This window comes from Zalophus californianus, chromosome 10 (assembly GCF_009762305.2).
Source record: "Zalophus californianus isolate mZalCal1 chromosome 10, mZalCal1.pri.v2, whole genome shotgun sequence".
Lineage (NCBI taxonomy): Eukaryota > Metazoa > Chordata > Mammalia > Carnivora > Otariidae > Zalophus > Zalophus californianus.
In genome coordinates this window covers 68,398,575-68,419,215 of record NC_045604.1, presented here as the reverse complement: position 1 = coordinate 68,419,215, position 20,641 = coordinate 68,398,575, and the positions used below count along the sequence as shown (strand labels likewise).

General features: G+C 45.4%; 1 protein-coding gene and 1 long non-coding RNA gene across 7 annotated transcripts in view; one reads left to right on the top strand and one right to left on the bottom strand.

The window, feature by feature from the left end:
• NVL (nuclear VCP like) overlaps positions 1–16,560 on the bottom strand; it is a 99,538-nt gene extending 82,978 nt beyond the window's left edge. For 3 of the 5 annotated variants that reach the window (XR_003523306.2, XM_027613194.1, XM_027613195.1), the window contains exons 1-9: positions 16,416–16,560; positions 12,214–12,287; positions 10,486–10,538; positions 10,305–10,404; positions 6,028–6,085; positions 4,801–5,055; positions 1,450–1,579; positions 1,154–1,230; positions 542–676 (exon numbers count right to left, since the gene is read on the bottom strand). Coding sequence is in view for 4 of the 5 variants with exons in the window: in XM_027613194.1 (XP_027468995.1) it covers positions 542–676; positions 1,154–1,230; positions 1,450–1,579; positions 4,801–5,055; positions 6,028–6,085; positions 10,305–10,404; positions 10,486–10,538; positions 12,214–12,287; positions 16,416–16,472 (939 nt within the window). In the remaining variant the exon portion in view is untranslated. The remainder of the gene's footprint in view (positions 1–541; positions 677–1,153; positions 1,231–1,449; positions 1,580–4,800; positions 5,056–6,027; positions 6,086–10,304; positions 10,405–10,485; positions 10,539–12,213; positions 12,288–16,415) is intronic. The other 2 variants (XM_027613196.1, XM_027613197.1) reach the window with 2 other exon arrangements.
• Positions 16,561–16,795: 235 nt separating this feature from the next.
• LOC113933168 lies at positions 16,796–19,181 on the top strand. Of its 2 annotated transcripts, none has more exons than XR_003523260.2 (3): positions 16,796–17,018; positions 17,961–18,086; positions 18,721–19,181. It is a non-coding gene; the product is annotated as an uncharacterized LOC113933168 (long non-coding RNA). The 2 variants fall into 2 exon arrangements; XR_003523259.2 differs by having other exon boundaries at positions 18,716–19,181.
• Positions 19,182–20,641: the final 1,460 nt, after the last annotated feature.

Sequence of the window (20,641 nt, the reverse complement as noted above, 5' to 3'; positions counted from 1 at the left end):
CACCATTTTAGAAAGGCTATTTTCACACTAAAAAGTACAAGAACATGGGGTGCCTGGCTGACTCAAGTCAGTCAGTGTGTGACTCTTGATCTCGGGGTCATGAGTTTGAGCCCCATGCTGGGTGTAGAGATTATTTAAAAATTAAGAAAAAAAATCTGAAAAAAAAAAAGTGTAAGAATATGACTCAAATAGAAATTTTGAGTAAATTTAGTTCTGGGGAAAAAAAATACAATCCTTAGTTTTCTCATTTACTGCTGCTGAGAACCACTGGCTTAAAGGGAAAGAGAAGTAACTGAAACAAACTGTGTGTTGCAAGAAGGGTGTTTAGGCCACATCACCTTGCTTCCCACCCAGCCCCTGCCGTCTAAATAACTGACTGCTCTGAAGCAAACAGCATCTCACGAATGGCAGCAGGATGGGCAGAAATGCAGAGGGGCCAGTCCTCCGGAGAACATGCCACGTCTGGTTCAAGCTGACTGAAGAGGAACAAGGACACACGGAACAAAAGCAACCGCAGCAAAGGCACGCGGGCAAACCTCACCCCGGCAACAGCGTGTGCCAGCAACGTCTTCCCGCAGCCTGGCGGCCCGTGAAGGAGGACTCCGCGCGGCGGGGTGGCACCCAGGTGGTGGTACACCTCGGGGTGACGCATGTGGATGAGCATCTTGCACACCTCCTGGAGGGACCGGACAGGAAAGAAGTCTTTCTCGGCCCAAGAGGAGAAAGAATCCGCATGGAAGGAAACAGTCTATTCTTTTGGCAAGTTTGAAGCCTGGTCTGAAGCCCAGGTCTGGTGCCTAACGGACTCCGGCAGGAACCTCTCCGCGCCCCCTCTCCCAGCTGTCATAACATCTACCTCACAGCCTTGCAGACGTGACGCGTGGTTAACTGGAACAGAGCAGACGCTAAGTAAACAGTAACCGTCACTCACTTCTGCTAAAGCAGTATCACCCACAAAGCACCCATCTTCCACACACCGTAATTCCAGTGGTGGAAAAGTGGAAGGTGGTACTCTTCCTTTACCCCTCAGCACCCTGAAGGTACAAGCCAGGGTTGCCCTTCTCCCCTCACCCAGGCTCCTTTCCACCCCCAGTTCCTACCAGAAACGAAGCGGCAATAAGCTTATCCAAGTAAATTCTGCACTCAAACTAACCTTTAACGTCGTATCATTGCCTCCAACATCTTCAAACTTCACCTTGGAGACTTGTAACTCTAGCCCCTTGGCTTTAGCTGGTACACAAAACAGGAGATGGAAACATTTAGTGATTCAGTAGTAATTCAGAGTTCTATTGAATAATGTGTAAACCGAGGTCTATGGGTCACCGAAGGCTTTTCTTATAGACATTGCTGCACACGGTAGGTACCCTAAGCACAAGGGCTGGAACTGAGGACGCCGCTCCCGAAGCCCATCCCACCCCCACCCCCCGGCCCCCAGGACTCGCGGCTCACCTTTCCGCTGCAGGACAGCTTCTATTTCTCCATCTGCTTCCTGAAGGTCTTTCTTGCTTTTGCTTCCTTTGCTCTTCAGCCTGACTTTCCTTTTTTCACTACACTCCAGAACAGAAGCATCTTTGGGATCCTGGAAAGAAAAGAAATTTCAACATGCCTTGCTTGATATCATAATACCAGTGATGTTTTCTTCAACACAGGCATGACTGAAAATAAAGCATTCCCAGCCGGGCACTGGCACCTATGCCCAACCTCCGTGCTCAGGCGTGGTCTCTGCTGTGGATCAGCCTTCTTTTCCAGAGCTGAAAGCTCAGTTTCTATCCCGCAAGTGAAAACTTCCTTTCCAGACTCTTCCAGTTAGAATTAACCTCTTACTCATACTCCCAGAACACTGAATTTGCAAGTGCATGATAGCCTGCCACGATCCACCTTGTATGTGAGCACTTCTGTGTCTTTCACGGAACTGTGAGCTTCTGGAGATGAAACACTAATGTTCATCTTGTACTTCTCACTAAGCCTTTCGCCAGTGGGTCTTCATGTGATGTCTGATGAATCACTAAATTAAACGGGACCACGGAGCTGCTTTGAAAGCCACAAAAAAGTATGATTCAACGTTAAGAGTCAAGCTGTTTCCTTAGCCTTTGCAATAACGTTCTCTAAAAACAGATGATTAGGGCGCCTGGGTGGCTCAGTTGTTAAGCGTCTGCCTTCGGCTCAGGTCATGATCCCAGGGTCCTGGGAACGAGTACCACAACGGGCTCCCTGCTTGGCGGGGAGCCTGCTTCTCCCTCTCCCACTCCCCCTGCTTGTGTTCCCTCTCTCGCTGTGTCTCTCTCTGTTAAAAAAATAAGTAAAATCTTTAAGAAAAATAAAAAATAAAAACAGATTATTAATGTAGAGATTTGGAAAAGGCCCATTAATAATTCAAAAAGAGAAAGGTTTTGCCAAGTCAAGTCTTGGTTCTTGGAAACCACTTACACTGGCGTTGTCCAAGAGAAACACAATGCCACCTACATCATTTTAAATATGTTCTACTAGCCACCACATTTAAAAAAGGGAAAAAGCAACCAGTGAAATTAAGTTAGTATTTAACCAAACATATTCAGAACATTATCATTTCAACATATAATCAGTATAAAAAATTGAGAGGTCTTATATTGCTTTTTAATAGCAAGTCTTCAAAGACCACATACTTTATGTACTTTATGTCTATAGCACATCTCAACTCAGACACTAAATTTTTTTTTTTAAGATTTCATTTATTTTTTTGTCAGAGAGTGCACACAAGCAGCAGGGGGAGCAGCGGAGGGAGTGGCAGAGGGAGAAGCAGGCCTCCCGCTGAGCAGGGAGCTGGACAGAGGACTCGATCCCAGGACTCCGGGATTGTGACCTGAGCCGAAGGCAGATGCTTAACGACTGAGCCACCCAGGCGCCCCTCAGACACTAAATTTTAATGGGAAATACTTAACTTGTATCTAGTTTTCATAAAATTTACAGCTGAAAGAGTAGATTCACATATCCAAGTTGTTCCAAACATACTCAGAAGTTTTATAATAACTGAACTGACCATTATTTTATAAATTTAAATTAAAGATTCAGTCCCGGGGCACCTGGGTGGCTCAGTCGGTTAAGCGTCTGCCTTCGGTGCAGGTCATGATCCCAAGGTCCTAGGATCGAGTCCCACATTGGGATCCCTGCTCAGCGGGGAGCCTGCTTCTCCCTCTCCCTCTGCCCCGCTGCTTGTGCTCTCTCTAATAAATGGATAAAATCTTTGGAAAAATAAAAATAAAAAAATTCAGTCCCTCATTTACACTAACCACATTTTTAATGTTCAAGAGCCACACATGGCTAGCACTTACCACACTGGACAGTGAGCCCCAGGGGCGTCCTCAGGGACTATCGTGGGACAGATTACTGTGAATCCTCTCATTCTGTCGGGCGTTAAAAACTAAAGGTTGGTGCCCAGTGTGTTCACTTTGTGGTAATTCATCCAGCTTTACTTTTATGTATGGTACAGTTCAACTTAGGTTAAAAAAAAGGGTGTCTACTAATTCTGTACACTTTTGTGGTGTACTCATTTGTGCAGGCCCCCTCAAAGCATTACTTAAGCCCAAAATGAGCCATACGCTGGTTCAGCGCTAACTTCCCTTCCTCCAACAATGACCAACCTTCTGTAACACATACCCAAGGTACCTGTTCTTAAACTTGCACTGGTAAGTGCACCTTGGAAGGCTCATCAGGCACTAATTCAACAAACTGACAACTACATGTCAGATACATTTTATTATTTTTAAGATTTTACTTATCTTAGAGAAAGAGAGAAAGCACACACATGCATGCACGAGTGGGGGTAGAGGGAGAGAATCTCAAGCAGGCTCCACACCCAGTGCAGAGCCCTATGCTGGGCTCGATCCCAGGACCCTGAGATCATGACCCAAGCCAAAGTCAAGATTCAGACTTTCAACCGACTGAGCCACCCAGATGCCCCGTTAGCTGCATATTAGCCAAGGAGACATTATTAAACAAACCAAAGGTCCTGGTCCCCTGAAGCTGACGTTCTAGTGGAGAAAGTCAAAGAAAAAAAACCCAAATAAACAATTACACAGCAAGTTCTAAGTGATCCTAACTGCCTGACAAAAAGGAGATGAAGCAAATGGTATCCAATGACGTGGTATTTCACACATCAGGAAAGGACGCTGCCAAGATTCCAGGGAAACGAGATGTGAGTCACAGGAATCTGGGGACAGTTCCAGACAGAAGCACAAGTGCACAGGCCCAGGTGAGCGTGCGTGGCATGTTCGAGAAACAAATCAAGGCCATGGCAGCCGAGGAGATGACTGAGGAGACAGCAGGGCAGCTGCGTGCACACGGCTTTGATATTAGACTGAACAAAGCCATTTCTAATACATGAATGAGAAAAATCTGACTTGTAAAAACAACATCTATGGGGCGCCTGGGTGGTTCAATCTGTGAAGCATCTGCCTTTGGTTCAGGTCATGATCCCGGGGGCCTGGGATCCAGTCCCGCATCAGACTCCCTGCTCAGGGGGGAGTCTGCTTCTCCCTCTCCCTCTGTGCTCTCCCTCTCTCTAATAAATCAAATCTTAAAAAACAAACCAACCAACCAAAAAACGACATCTGTGTGTGGAGAATAAAGTGAGGGGAGATTACTTCAGTAGTTAAGGCTTGGACTTGGATAGTAACGGTGGCAGTAACAGGACCTGCCCATGTTCTCTGTGTGCTTCCAAATCCCCACGCCCTTCATGAAACACAAGAGTCTGCTGATGCTACATTCAGGAAAAGGGGGTAATGTGCTCCAACTACTTAGGGCTAAATTCTACAACAAAAATACCTCTATCTCAGATCCTGGCTTCTTGTGATTACTCTTCTCATCTGTCACGTCCATCTTTCCACCAGTCCTGTCGATAAACCACCCTCCCTCAGAACCTCTGGCCGGGGTCTTCAAGGGGATGGAGCCTGTTCCGGAAGGTGTCCACGGGGTCGAGCCAGTGGTTTCTCTGGGCTCCATCTCAGGAGTCCTTGAAACGGATTCAGGATGTCCTCTCCGATATAAGGAGAGCAGGGAGTTGTTCATGTGATTTGCTGCCTGGCAGAAACACGACGTCAGCATGAATTCCTCACAGGTCCTTGTGGAAAGCTGGTTACCAGTACATTGGCACTTCCCACAGTTTCTCTCACAGCATTTCAGCCGGAAAACACCGGGGTCCACAATAAGACGCTTCATCAAACATTTACTGTTCATAAACAATGTCCCCCCTTCACCTTAAGTTAATGCACCAATTCATACATGGAAGTTAAATAAAACCAAGTAAGTAAGCTCGCTTTTACAAAGTACAACAGAACAGGTATAAAAATGAGCTGGTTGTCAAGGAGAGTCACTACTAGCCCATCAAGTCAATACTGGATCAGAATAACTCGTTATCATCCTGACTTTGTTAATAAATTAAAAAAACTGAATTACACCATTGGGGAAAAAATAGAGTAAGTTACAAATCATCTAGCAGGGGCGCCTGGGTGGCTCAGTTGGTTAAGCGACTGCCTTGGGCTCAGCTCAGGTCATGATCCTGGAGTCCCGGGATCGAGTCCCACATCGGGCTCCCTGCTCAGTGGGGAGTCTGCTTCTCCCTCTGACCCTCCCCCCTCTAGTGCTCTCTCATCCTCTCTCTCTCAAATAAATAAAATCTTTAAAAGAAAAATCATCTAGTATATTATTTCTACATTTCCCTTTAATTGAAACCTACTTCTTGGCAATGCCAGCCCTTTGGTAGAAAATGTATCCTTTTCTCAATTTTTATTGTTAATTCCCCTTTCTCTTCCCATGTGCCCTTATTTCTGGCCACTCTCTTCCCTTTTTTCCCTATGAAATAGGCTATAAACACAAATACTGAAAAGATAGCCATCCAGAGATTTCTTCAACACTATACACAGGAAGTATTTAATTACTTATTGATGGAGATGTTCAAAGTCTCTGATTCTATTCCACATTGATTTTTTTAAGGAGGGTTCATAATAATTTAAAAAAAAAAATCAAAGTTGGTCCATTAAATGTCTGGCTTACCTGTGTATCTGGGTAGTCTTCCATATTTGAATCATCATCTGAATAGCTTTCAGTAAACCTCAGTAAGAAGAGGGAAAGAAACATTTTAAAGACTTTTCTCCCACATCCTAAAAAATTACTATCCTAAACAAAAAATATACTAAGGCAAAATATTATGGTGGTTAAAGGTCCAGGCTCTGGAGTTAAGAGAAATCTGGATTCAAAATACAACACTGCTGGTTTCTAGCTTCTACTTAATCTCTGTGAGGATCAGCTTCCCTATCTATAAAGAGTAAGAATAAATAATGTCCACCTTACTGGGTTATTAGAGGATTCAAGAGAAGCTCACCAAGTCCTTAGAGTACATAATAAATGATTAATAAACTGTGGTTATCTTAATGCTAGCAATAAATAAAAGTGAAATGCAAATTCCTATCAGACCCAAGGGTCTCATTAGGAATATCAGATGCCCAAAAAAAGGATATATTCCAGCAGACCATAATTAAGTAACCGTTAACAAATTGACAAATTCCACATGACCCAGCCACGTGACCAGGTACAGTTTTCCCAAGTCTGTCCATGAGAAATGAAGGTACAAAGAGGTTTTCATATCATACAGCGAGGAACAGGCATAAATCCTAATAACTACAAACTGAGAATGCAGTCTCAGTTCATCATAACCCACAGTTGATACTGAATAGCTTCAAGTAACTATAGGACCCTGCTACTATTTAATAAAATGTCTTTAGAAAATAATTAAATAAGAAAAGGACTCTTCCTGAGTAAAAAGGTTTATATGAATGTTATGACCCACCTTTATAATTAAGACATGAATTCTTTTGTTATTCATTAAATTCCATTAATATAAGTTTGGGCTTTTTTTTTTAAGATTTTTATTTATTTATTTAACAGAAATAGAGAGAGAGCACAAGTAAGCAGAACAACAGGCAGAGGGAGAGGGAGCAGGCGCTCCGCTGAGCAGGGAGCCCAATGCAGGGCTCGAATCCCAGGACCCTGGGATCATGACCTAAGCTGAAAGCAGCCGCTTAACCGTTTGAGCCACCCAGGCACCCCAGTTTGGACATTTCTAATCAATGTGAAGAAGGTAGATTATTCAATTATTTGGGGAAAAACCCATTCTGCCCTACACCCTACACCCTACAAAGTTAATTACAAATGGATTACAGAGTTAAAGGTAATGCTATAAACAAACAAAGAAAAAGTATAGGCAATTATCCCATATACTCCGGTGATAGGTCTTTCTAAGCACATCCACATCAATCATAAAGGAAAAGACTGACAGATCTGACTAGGTACAAATGCAGAACTTCTCTAATCAAAAGACACTTTAAGGGGCGCCTGGGTGGCTCAGTCGTTAAGCATCTGCCTTCAGCTCAGGTCATGATCCCAGGGTCCTGGGATTGAGCCCCGCTTCCGGCTCCCTGCTCAGCGGGAAGCCTGCTTCTCCCTCTGCCACTCCCCCTGCTTGTGTCCCCTCCCTCGCTGTGTCTCTCTCTCTCTCTCAAAAAAACAAGACACTTTAAACAAAACTAAAAGGCAAATGGCAAAATGGAACAGTCTATAATACATATAAAAGGAGATGCTATTTTATACAAAGGAATCTGACAACTAATATGGAAAATTCAAATACCTCTCAAAGAAAAGACAAAACCCATAAGCAAGCAACTAACTGAGGAAACATGAAACAGTCAAATATTTAAACTCACTAGTTATCAAAAAACTACAAATAAAAACATATTAAGGGGTGCCTGGGTGGCTCAGTTGGTTAAGCGACTGCCTTGGGCTCAAGTCATGATCCTGGAATCCCAGGATCGAGTCCCGCATCGGGCTCCCTACTCAGCAGGGAGTCTGCGTCTCCCTCTGACCCTCCTCCCTCTCATATCCTATCATTCTCTCTCTCTCTCAATAACTAAATAAAGTTATTTGATTTAAAAAAAAAATCAATTTTTGCCCATGAAACTGGCAAAGATTAAAGAATAGTACTTACTAGGACCTCAAGGGTGCAGAGAAATGAACTCTTTATACAAAGCTGCTGGGAGTATGAACCCAGGCAACTTTGTTTGGAGGACAACTCCAAATGTACCAGAAATCTCAAAAATAGTCCTCTAACCCCAAAAACACCACTTCAGGAATTTAACATTAAAAAAACAAAGAAATGTATATAAACATACATGTGTGCTAAAGGATTATTTATTGCACATACGATAGAGCAAAACTGGAAACAACCAAATGTCCACGAATACACAACTAGTTAAGAAAATGATGGTAAATCCAAATGAAAAGGCAGCAAAGTGAAAAGGAGCTACCAACACAGATCCTACAGACATTAAAAGGAAAATGAGAGGATATCTTGAAAACTTTATGCCAACGAATTCCACACCTTAGCTGAAATGGACACGTTCCTTTAAAAGTACAATTTAACAATACCAATAAAAGAAGAAAAAGAAAATAGGAAGAGCCCTAGATCTAGCAAAATTGACGGTTATCCAAATCCTCTCCAAAAAGAAGCCTCTGAGCCAAGATGAATTCTAGGTGAATTCTAGCAAACTATTTAAAAAAGAAGTAACGGGGGCGCCTGGATGGCTCAGATGGTTAAGCGTCTGCCTTCGGCTCAGGTCATGATCCCAGGGTCCTGGGATCGAGTCCTGCATCGGGCTCCCTGCTCCTTGGGAGCCTGCTTCTCCTTCTGCCCCTCTCTCTCATGAATAAATAAAATCTTTAAAAAAAAAAAAAAAAAAAACGGGGCACCTGGGTGGCTCAGTTGGTTAAGCGACTGCCTTCGGCTCAGGCCATGATCCCAGGGTCCTAGGATGGAGCCCTGCATCAGGCTCCCTGCTCGGCGGGATGCCTGCTTCTCCCTGCTCGGCGGGAAGCCTGCTTCTCCCTCTCCTACTCCCCCTGCTTGTATTCCCTCTCTCTCTGTCAATTAAATAAATAAAATCTTTAAAAAAAATAAAAAATAAAAAATAAATAAAAAAAAAGAAAGAAAGAAGTCACGGTAACATTACACTAACTTTTTCGTCAAATACAGACAAAAAACCTTTTACGAACTAATTATTATGAAGCCAGTATAACCCTAATACCAAAACCTGAAGAAGATCCTGCAAAAAAGAAAAAAATTCAGATCAATATGAATACGGACATAACCATGTACCAAAAAAAATAGGAAACAGGATTTTACAATATCTAAGAAGGATAAGATAATACATCAGGACCAAGCAGGGTGTATTCCAGGATGCAAGACTGGCTTAACACTCAAAAAATCAATGTAATTCACCAAATTAATAGAACAAAGGGAGAAAACCACAATGAAATCTTTCATTAAGTGCATAAGAAGCATTTGACAAATGTAATACCCATTCATGATAAAAACCCTCAATATTATTTCTTAAAAGACAAAACTGGTTGATGATACTTTTTTTACATACCAGGCACTGTATCAGGTCAGAGAAAAACAAAGATAACAAGACGGGTCTTTTGCAGATACACACATGTAACAATCTCAACACCTTATGACAAGCATCATAACAAACATCTGTAACCAGGGGTTAAGGAAACATGCAGAAAGGCATCTAAGAAAAGTCCAACAGGGGTGCCTGGTGGCTCAGTTGTTAAGCGTCTGCCTTCGGCTCAGGTCATGATCCCAGGGTCCTGGGATCGAGCCCCGCATCGGGCTCCCTGCTCGGTGGGAAGCCTGCTTCTCCCTCTCCCACTCCCCCTGCTTGTGTTCCCTCTCTTGCTGTGTCTCTGTCAAATAAATAAATAAAATCTTTAAAAAAAAGAAAGCCCAACAAAGGCACTGACGTGGCCTCTTGAAGGCTGGGTGGGAGGTCATGGCGGGGAAATTAACACTGGCTACAGAGAGCCACTCATACAAAGGCACAAGAATGTGTCCTCTTTAGGCAACTGTGAGCATTTAGCAGGCCCGAAGCAAAGGTCTGGAGACGTTAGGTAAGTATTACACGCGGCCTGATGGTGATGAAGAGCCACTGAAAATTTTACAAATAGGAATGTAATGTGATTTCGTCCATGGTTAAGAAAAACACCCCCTTGGGGCACCTGGGTGGCTCAGTCGTTAAACGTCTGCCTTCGGCTCAGGTCATGATCCCAGGGTCCTGGGATCGAGCCCCGCATCAGGCTCCCTGCTCCGCGGGAAGCCTGCTTCTCCCTCTCCCACTCCCCCTGCTTGTGTTCCCTCTCTCGCTGTGTCTCTGTCAAATAAATATATAAAATCTTAAAAAAAAAAAGAAAAACACCCCCTTTTTTGTAATCCTTACTCATTATCCTCTTCACCTTGTCTTGCTCTTTTTGCCAGATGTTCATCTTCTAAATCTGTTAGATCCTTAAGTTCTTTCTCACTACTGATTATGTTAAATACTGAAACAAAAGAAAAATGTCATGAGCTAAAACAACTCTTTAACTTCATGAATAATTCAGCTCTAACACTAAAAAACTCACCTTTTTCTACCTGAATCCTAAAAGCATTTCTTTTTCTTCGACCATAGTCTACACTGAAAAACATAACAAGAATCTTAGTACAGTGGTCTCCACCAACATTTTACCATTAAACTCAATCTAAATTGATCACATTAATTTGCACGAGTACATAAGTATGTCACTGTATTCACCCTGACCATAAACTTATTTGCAAGCAACTTCTGAGTTTACATTTTCAGTACTGTAAATTTTTTTAAAGATTTTATTTATTTATTTGAGAAAGAGAAGCGAGAGTGAGAGAGCATGAGCAGGGAGGAAGGGGAAGAGGGAGAAGAAGCAGACTCCCCGCAGAGCAGGTAGCCTGATGCAGGGCTCAATCCCAGGACCCTGAGCTGAGATCATGACCTGAGCCAAAGGCAGACGCTTAACAACTGAGCCACCCAGGGACCCCGTAAATTTTTCTTGATTAGAGATGGGGTTACAGCATCAGAAACACTGGCAGCTTGTACTAGAAGAGACAGGAAGGATGAAGTGAAGGAATGCTGCTGGAGTTCTGGGATTCTACAGGATGGGCCATCAGCTGTGGATAGGCATGACCCTTCAAGGAAAGGGATGAGTGAGATGGGAGGGCTGCTGCCACCACCTTGGGTGCAGGGGGCCCAGGTCCAGGGAGTGGCACTGTCTCCTCCTCAGATCCAAAGGGCAGGTGGCGATCCTAGTGGGCCCACAGGACAGAGCACTGAAGCAAAGTAATCCAATACAACTGGTGTTTCTCTAAGAGTAAGAGGGGCGCCTGGATGGCTCAGTTGGTGGAGCACGCGACTCATTTCAGGGTTGTGGATTTGAGCCCCACACTGGGTGCAGAGATTACTTAAAAATAAAATCTTAGGGTGCCTGGGTGGCTCAGACGGTTAAGCGTCTGCCTTCGGCTCAGGTCATGATCCCAGAGTCCTGGGATCGAGTCCCGCATCGGGCTCCCTGCTCAGCAGGGAGTCTGCTTCTCCCTCTCCCTCTGCCTCTCCCCCTGCTTGTGCTCTCTCTGTCTCTCTCGCAAATGAATAAATAAAATTAAAAAAAATAAAATCTTAAAAAAAATACGAATAAGAGATTAGGATACAGACAGACGCATGGAGGAAAGACCACGTGAGGACACAGGGAGAAGAGAGCCACCTGCAAGCCAAGGAGAGACCTCAGGAGAAACCAACCCTGCCAGTGCCTTGATCGATTGCTGACTTCCTGCCTCCACAACTGGGAAGCCTTACACTTCTGTTGTTTAAGCTCCCCCGCCTCTGGTACTTTTTTATGGCAGTCCTAGCAAACTAGTATACGAAGAAAAAAACAGAGACTCTGATATACACAAAGTGGTGATAATTCATGGATTGAGGTATTAGGAAAGGTGGTGTTAGAGCACAAGAGAAAAACTAAATCTGTAGGGGGAAGCCTGGAGACATTTCGAGGTAGCCAGGAAGCTCAGGGAGATCATGCCTGACGGTTTTAATTCTTTAATGAGACAGGAAAAGAGGCCATACTCCTGATCAGACTGTAAGGTACTGAAAGGGAAGCAGCCATTCCCCTTAGTAACAAGGACAACGCCTTGCATATAACAGGTAATTGATAAGTCTTCAGTAAACTGAATTCTAAACTTATGCACTAGTGAATGAATGTCAGCAGCGATTAATATCCATTGGAAATCTGGGCAGGATGGAGACTAAAAATAAAGGCAAGAATCTAGAGATTACATCTCTTTACCTGTACATTCTTTGTAAATCAGATGCTAAGACTCCAATGTCCACGTATTTGCCACATTTGTTGCTGGTGAGGTACTAAAACAGAAAACATGACAAACATTCAACACTCAGTGATTTTAATCAGAGACTGAGCTATTCAAACATGTTATACTTTAATGTAAACATTATTAAGTATATCAGAAACATAAAAAAATCACTACATAATTATCAAGCCTGGAATTAGAGAATTTAATTAACATTACCAATCACTATGACAGCACAGTAACAATAACTAGAGTAGCTATAAGGTAGTAAGTGAGGGCTTATTATATCCTAAATTCCCAAATACGCCAGAACAAAGCACTAAGCTCACAAGGGCATGAAGGGCTATTTACATCGGAGGGAGCAATATAATATTTGCCACCTGTCCATCACTGCAGGAACTTCTAGCCTGAGACAATTCATGGTTCCATATTAAATCCAACCAACCCATATTAAATCACCTCTTGATGATGTCAGATCTTTGCAAAACTGGGTTTTCAGCAGTTACCATTAAGTAAATCCCTTGAAAAATTTAATATGGAACAGGAAATGAGAGGGTCAGCGTTAATCTGACACAACGGGCACACAAACCCCATTCGTTCGTGTGATTATTTAAGAATGAAACCAACTGGGGCGCCTAGGTGGCTCAGTTGGTTAAGCGTCTGCCTTAGGCTCAGGTCACGATCCCAGGGTCCTGGGATCAAGCCCCGCGTCGGGCTCCCTGCTCAGCGGGGAGCCTGCTTTTCCCTCTCTTGCTCCCCCTGCTCACTCTCTCTCTCTGTGTCAAAAAAAAAAAAAAGAATGAAACCAACTATATTAATTTTCCTTCAATTTTTATATATCATTTTTTCAAAAAGCTACTAAGTTATTTGGATTAAATAATCAGGAAGCAGCTTAAACCTAACTACTTAATAAACAGACCCAGTAGGTACTCCTTGGCCTGGAGGCACCATGAAACACTCTCGAGAAACTGAGGGCTCCATGCACCTGCTGCAGGGCCTCTGACACGTTCTTCTAGCAGCATGCACAGTCCCACAAGGGATGTCGGTTTCCCCACCTCTCAAGAGACTTTAAAAGGCTACTTACTTACTTGGCAGCACGAAAATTATAGGGCCAGATTTCAAACCCAGAACGTCTACCAACTTCCATGGTTGAAGGCTTGCTGGTCATCCAGTCAAGGCATGCCTGACTTCAGACAGCAGTTTCTTCTCAAGAGTCCCTAATGCAGGATAATGGTCTCGGCATAAATGCCCCAGTGCCAAGAGACCAGGTATCCAAAGCAAACTGTTCTAGCGAATCTTCCCCTTCTCTGGATTCCTAGAGCATGCTGTCATTTACTACAGTTAATTCTGAATTAGACATATTTGTATACATCTCATATCCGCTACAAGTCAAACAGTTCCTTGATGGCAGCAGAAATATAACCACTTTAATCTGCTACATTTGGGGGTGGTCTGTTATGCAGCAATAAATGATATGCTAGTTAAAAGTAGACAAATGTACTACTTGTGGGAAAAGCCCTAAAATATACCAATAAGTGAAAAAAACAAGCAGTAGAATAGATGCAGATGAGCCTGTTTGTGTGTATATATATATATATATATATATATATATAAGTGCGTACACGCATACAAAATTTTAAGGTAAAATAGGAACTCGGCGTGGTTACCCCTACAGAAATGAAGATGAAAGAATGCTTTCTTTTCTTTTATGCCCTTCTGTCCCTTCTATTATCATTTTCATAATGAGCCAAAGCAAAAGCAATAGAGAAAAACAGATAATGTCAAATGGTGAAGAGCTGCAAAGGGTCACTGGATTCAGCCCTTAAGAATCACTACTGAAGCACCTGTTGAATGAAGTAAAGGAGCTAGTGGTGGGAATATCCAGAGCCAGCTGTGGGCTGGGGAGCGACGGTCCTGTGCTTGGCCTGCCTGAGGTCAGTGTGGTGAAAGCAAGGGGGACAGCAGAAGGAAACAGGAGGGGCGCCTGGGTGGCTCAGTTGGTTAAGGGTCTGCCTTCAGCTCAGGTCATGATCTCAGGGTCCTGGGATTGAGTCCCTGCGTCGGGCTCCCTGCTCAGTGTGGGGAGGCTGCTGTCTCTCCTTCTGCCCCTTCCCCTGCTTATTCTCTCTCTCTCACTTTCAAATAAATAAAATCTTAAAAAAAAAAAGGAAGGAAACAGGACGAAAAAGTAGACAGGGGCCAGACTATGTCGGTCTCTTTACAATGGGTTTTTCTCTAGATATTCTGGGACTCCACCAAAGGGGTTTTCTGAGCAGGGCCCTGCCAAGCTCCCTTTAAAAGAACCTCCCTGAGGGCGCCTGGGTGGCTCAGATGGTTGACAAGCGTCTGCCTCCAGCTCAGGTCATGATCCCGGAGTCCTGGGATCAGGCCCGCATCGGGCTCCCTGCTCCTTGGGAGCCTGCTTCTCCCTCTGCCTTTCTCCCTCTCTCTGTCTCTCATGAATAAATAAATAAAAAATCTTAAAAAAAATAAATAAGTAAAAATAAAATAACCTCCCTGGTTGCCCTGGGAAGAACAGACCTTAGGTAGAAGTAGAAGCAGAGAGATCAAAGTGGTTTGGGCTATGATGGAGGCACAGTCAGAAAGGAGTGGCTGGGTTTGGAGTATATTTTGACGGTAAAGCCAGATAAATTGCTGATTAACTGCTTACAGAAAGCAAAACAAAGGAGTAGTAATGATTGTTAAGGTTTTTGGCTCTGACAACTGGATGGATGGTAGTGTCATTTAATGAAACAGAGAACCCCGAGAAAGGACAGGTTTGTAGGAGTATCAAAATATTCAGTATGGGGACGCCTGGGTGGCTCAGTTGGTTAAGCGACTGCCTTTGGCTCAGGTCATGATCCTGGAGTCCCAGGATCAAGTCCCGCACCGGGCTCCCTGCCCAGCGGGGAGTCTGCTTCTCCCTCTGACCCTCCCCCCTCTCATGTGCTCTCTCTCTCTCTCAAAATAAATAAAATCTTTAAAAAAAAATATTCAGTATGGACATGTTGTGGGAGATACCCATCAGATACTCAAGAGGAAATGTCCAGTAGGCAGCCGGACATTCAAGATGAAATCCACACTGGACACGTGAGTCTTGGAATATACAGATGGTATTTAACGTGAATATATAGGGACACCTGAGTGGCTCAGATGGTTAAGTGTCTGCTCAGTGGGTTAAGTGTCTGCCTTTGGCTCGGGTCATGATCCCAGGGTCCTGCTCAGCAGAGACTCTGCTTGCCCCTCTCCCTCTGCCCCCCCAACTCATGCTCTCTTTCTCAAATAAATAAAATCTTAAAAAAATAAAAAATAAAGTCAATATATATTTTCATTGAATTTATGTTTATATAGTCACATATACTGAATTTTATATTTATAGTAACTTTAGTGACTGTGTAGGTAGCATATAGACTGTTTAAAGGTTTTACACTGGACGAGACCACCTAGGAGGCAGGTGAGAGGAGTATGAGGATAGAGGAACAGCACGGGAGTTCGGGACACTTCCAACACTTCCTTAGAGGTTTGGCAGGAAAAGACCCATCCAAAAAGGAGACTACAGCACTGGCAAAGTAAAAGAAAAAGAGAAAATATAGCTCCCAGAAGCAGCGAGGAGAAATCTCTTCCTCCTCCTAAGACTGCTTGCAGACTGTGCCACTGCAAGGCATTTACCACACACCGCTTTCAACAGATGGGTATAAAAATGAAAAACCCTCGGGCAAAAAGCCTATTACGTTGTCAGATCCAGGCCAAGCACCCGCCCCCACTCCCCGCTCCTCGGGGGCTGCACCCGCCCGGACACCGGCTCTTCTCAGGCTGCACCCGCCCCCCTCCCGGCTCCTCCGGGGCTGCACCCGCCCGGACCCCGGCTCTTCTCAGGCTGCACTCGCCCCCGTCCCGGCTCCTCCGGGGCTGCACCCGCCCGGACCCCGGCTCTTCTCAGGCTGCACTCGCCCCTGTCCCGGCTCCTCCGGGGCTGCACCCGCCCGGACCCCGGCTCTTCTCAGGCTGCACTCGCCCCTGTCCCGGCTCCTCCGGGGCCGCACCTGCCTGGACCCCGGCTCCGGGCAGCCCCGCCACGGCAGAGGGGCGGCCCGCGCACCGCCCAGGACCCCGGCCGCGGCGGGCGGCTGGTCCACGCTGGCCTGGGAGCCGCCGAGAAAGGGCCGCGCACAATATTTACCTGCACGACTCGCTGCTTCAGCCTGTTGTCCACGAACCCCGCGGGTCTGGGCTTCATCGCGCGCGTCAGGGCGGCCGCAGCCTGGCCGCAGGCTCCAGGGGGGCCGGGGTCCTCGCAGGGCTGCCCGCGGCGATCGCCGGGCCGGCCGCCCCGCCTGCGCCCGGCCGCCCCGCCTGCGCCCGCCCGCCCGCGATCCGCGCCGTCCCCCGGCGCTGTCCCACCGCGAGTGTGGAAAACGCCCCCGAGAACAACGACATCTGCCAGCACCAGACTCCCAGGACTTTCTGGGAGTCTTACTTTGCAGGCTTGTCCAGCGGGCCCCGGATGACAAGGACCCCTTTTGAACACGCTCAACTTTATTGTTCTCGCTGTGCAGACACGCGTGCGCGCGCTGGCCGGCTGCGAAGACCTTCCCGGGGTCGCCGCTCCGCCTGGGTTCCTGGGTCGGGCTCCACCCACACCCTGCACCGTGCAACACGAGTCTCGTCCGAATCTTAACGAACCCCCAACCTAGAGACGCCTGGGACGATGAAGTCGGGGAGAAACTCGGCGCCACCCAGCTGGGCAGGGAGGCCCCACCTGGGCGCCGGGCTGAGCCGGCAGGTGCGCGCAGGTGACCCCGGCGTCCGCCGCGTTGGGAAAGCTGGTCATCTTGCGCGATTTTCCGCCCATTTTCCGCCGCGGTTTGTCGAGCAGGTCCAGGGCAGGATTACAGCTAGACCTAGAAGCTGCCCAGGATTTTGGTAAACGTCCGTATTTGCAAGTGAGGTTTTATTATGCAGTTGAGAAGGCACAAAGGGATAGTTAACGTTAACACACGCCCAGAGCTGCCGGCTTCCGTTTCTGTGTACGTGCTTGGTTCCTCGCGGTTTTCAAGATTCCCGTTTGAGGTTTTATTTGGCTTATGACAACGGTGTTTATTAAGGTTGGAGGGGCGGAGAAGGTGGATTTAGAAGCTGTGAGATGTTAGCACATAACTCAGGATGATGAGGGAGCAGAAGGCTGGCTGAGCACAAAGCTCAAGCCGAGACCCTGCAAACTCCTCCCCCCCCCGCCCCCCGTCCCAGGGTGGGACAAGTGTGACATTCCTCCAGGAAACTCTCGACTGTCTTCTTGTTAATGCCTCGCCAGAGGAAAAAACAACCTTAACATGACAATGGCAAGGCCTCGGGTATCCTGTGAGTCTTTAACATACAAAAATCCTTTTGAAACCTCCCTTTTTCTTACTTACCTCCCCCAACTCCCAAGTGTATAATCGGTCACCCGTCACAACCCTGGGGCAGCAGCTCTTTCTGCCCATGGGTCCTGTCCCCGGGCTTTAATAAAATCACCTTTTTACACCTAAGAAGTCTCATTCTCGGCCGTTGGCTCCGGACCTCACCTCCCCAGAGCTCACCTATATCCCAAAACCAAATCAAGGATACCACAGGCTTGTTTTTCCCTCAGAGTTCAGATCACATCACTGCTCTTTTCAATGGTTCTTATCCGTACACTTAATATAGATTCTCACTCTGATATTCAAAACTTTGGTTGACTTGGCTCCAGCTTCATCTCCTACTTCTTCACTGCATTTACTGGGTCAGTCCTGAAGGGCTGCTATGTCGCAGACACTGGTTCAGCGGGGAAGAAACAAGATTCCTGCTTCGAGGAGGCGTCCAGCTCTACCAGAAGGTAATACTTAAACATAGCGCTTGGATTTCACTGACATTTCCTCTTGTCTCCGATGCCCTTCCCGGCCAGTCTGACTTCTCTAGAATCCTAGCTAGCCATCTCGGGTTTGGCCTTTCCCGGTATTTCCCTTCGTTAAAATCTCCACCCACTGAATATTCAACACAGGTTTATTGAGTGCTTACCTGTTTCAGACCCTGCCCTGTCCTGAATCTTGGGAAAAGCAAAAGAATTACAATTGTACCTTTTTATACCATCTTTTTTTTTATTAGATTAAGTATTTATGTACTTGATTATATTAAACTTTAGCAAAGATTTCCTATAGTAATTAGCACAAATAGAGTCAATGTCTAATAACTGCTTAAATGTAATCTAATTGTGAGCATGCCAAATGTACCGCATGGAATAAAAAGGGGCTGACAGGCCCAGCAGCATCACAATATATATGAAACAGCATACTTTGTTACTCTGTAATTTGTCACGGAACACTATCTACATTTAGGGTTGGTTTCATGGGTGTGTGACCTGTCCCTTCACAAAGGCCTTAGTGCTTAGAAGATCCCCCACTTAGTTTAATGGTCTGCTGTTGCCACCTTGACATTCTTTTTCTTTCTTTCTTTTTTTTTTCTAAGTTTAGGCTAATGGGGATCATCAGTGTCTTTGCCCTGAAATCATCAAAGCCATGTGGCCACTCTAAGAATCTCTCGTGACAAATGGGAGTGCGTTGAGAGGGCCAGAAAAGGGGCCTCACTTATGAACCCCAAGGAGAAGGAAGTATACAGCACCCATACAAACCAGTCCTTGCTTCTCCCTGTGGTTTATCTGTATTATGGGTTACAAATGTATTTTTTTAAAACATATTTTGCTTGGGGCGCCTGGGTGGTTCAGTTGGTTGGGCAACTGCCTTCGGCTCAGGTCGTGATCCTGGAGTTCCAGATCCAGTCCCGTGTCGGGCTCCCTGCTCAGTGAGGAGCCGCCTTCTCCCTCTGACCCTCCCCCTCTCGTGCTCTCTCTCAAATAAATAAAATCTTTTAAAAAAAATTTTAAAAATATTTTGCTTAATAGTATGCACAAGTGTTTCACCATGAAAAGCACTGAACAGGGGCGCCTGGGTGGCTCAGTCGTTAAGCGTCTGCCTTCGGCTCAGGTCATGATCCCAGGGTCCTGGGATCCAGCCCCTCATCGGGCTCCCTGCTCAGCGGGGAGCCTGCTTCTCCCTCTTCCACTCCCCCTACTTGTGTTCCCTCTCTCACTGTGTCTCTCTCTGTCAAATAAATAAATAAAATCTTAAAAAAAAAAAAAAGCACTGAACATTTTAAATGTGTGGTATGAAATGCACCCTCTTCACTATTATTTTTATTGACCATATTTTTGCCAACTCTAATTTTATTAAGAAATTTAACTCCCTGGGGCACCTGGGTGGTTCAGTCGTTAAGCGACTGCCTTCGGTTCAGGTCGTAATCCCAGGGTCCTGGGATCGAGTCCCACATCGGGCTCCCTGCTCGGTGGGAAGACTGCTTCTCCCTCTCCCACTCCCCCTGCTTGTGTTCCCTCTCTCGCTGTGTCTCTCTCTGTCAAATAAATAAATGAAATCTTTAAAAGAAAAAAAATTTAACACCCTGTAGAATCTTAAACTTGTTCTTTTTGAAAAATTTTTGAATAGCTGTCAAAGAAAGGTATTACTTTTAATAAATATAGTATTCCTCATTGTTCTGAATCAAAAGGATTTCTTTCTTTTTCTTTTCTTGCCACATAGTGTTTCCACCTTGAAATCTTTAATACTTTTTGAACAAGTGGCCCCTTATTTTAATTTTGCACTGGGCAAAATTTGCAAATTATGTAACCCATACCAACCTGAAATACTTTCCAGAATGCCAGCTTCTCAAGGGCGAGCACTATGTTTTTAACCTCTTTACTGCCTCAGGGGCTGCAGGCAATAATTAAAAGTAAGTTAATACTGGGTATCAAAAATGGTATGTTTGAACACTTTCTGCTGGAATTACTTTTAGCAATTACTGCCCTGAAGACAAATTTCCAACAATTCCAGTATACCATACATCCAAACCAAAAAGATGACTGACTAGTACCCTGAGGGCACATGTAGGTCAAGAGCTTCCTGCAATGATGGAAATGTCCTCTGGTCTGTAATGATGCAAAACCCCACCTAGCGGTAGCAGTACATTCCACCGTCTGTTCTTCACACATTCGCCCTCCCAGACTTTAGCTCACCAACAGCCTCTTGGTGGATGGTGCTTTATAATTTGGGTGATCTAGTCCTGACTCAGTCCCGATTTTTGCCTCTTGATGCAGCATATTTATTAACAGTGCAGTAATTTGTGGAAATGTGGAAATAAATGAAAATCATCCAAATGAGAACAGGCAAAGACTGTCCAGAGCTCACAACAGCAAGGCGGCCGCCTCCACCACGTTGTGGCAGAGAGAGGCTCAAAGGCAGACAGAGGAGCGGCCAAGCTTTGTGGCTGGAACAGGGGCGGCTTCCGGGGGGGGGGTCCACAGCTGGAGGCTGTTGGCCTGGGGAAGCTGCAGTATGGCTAACT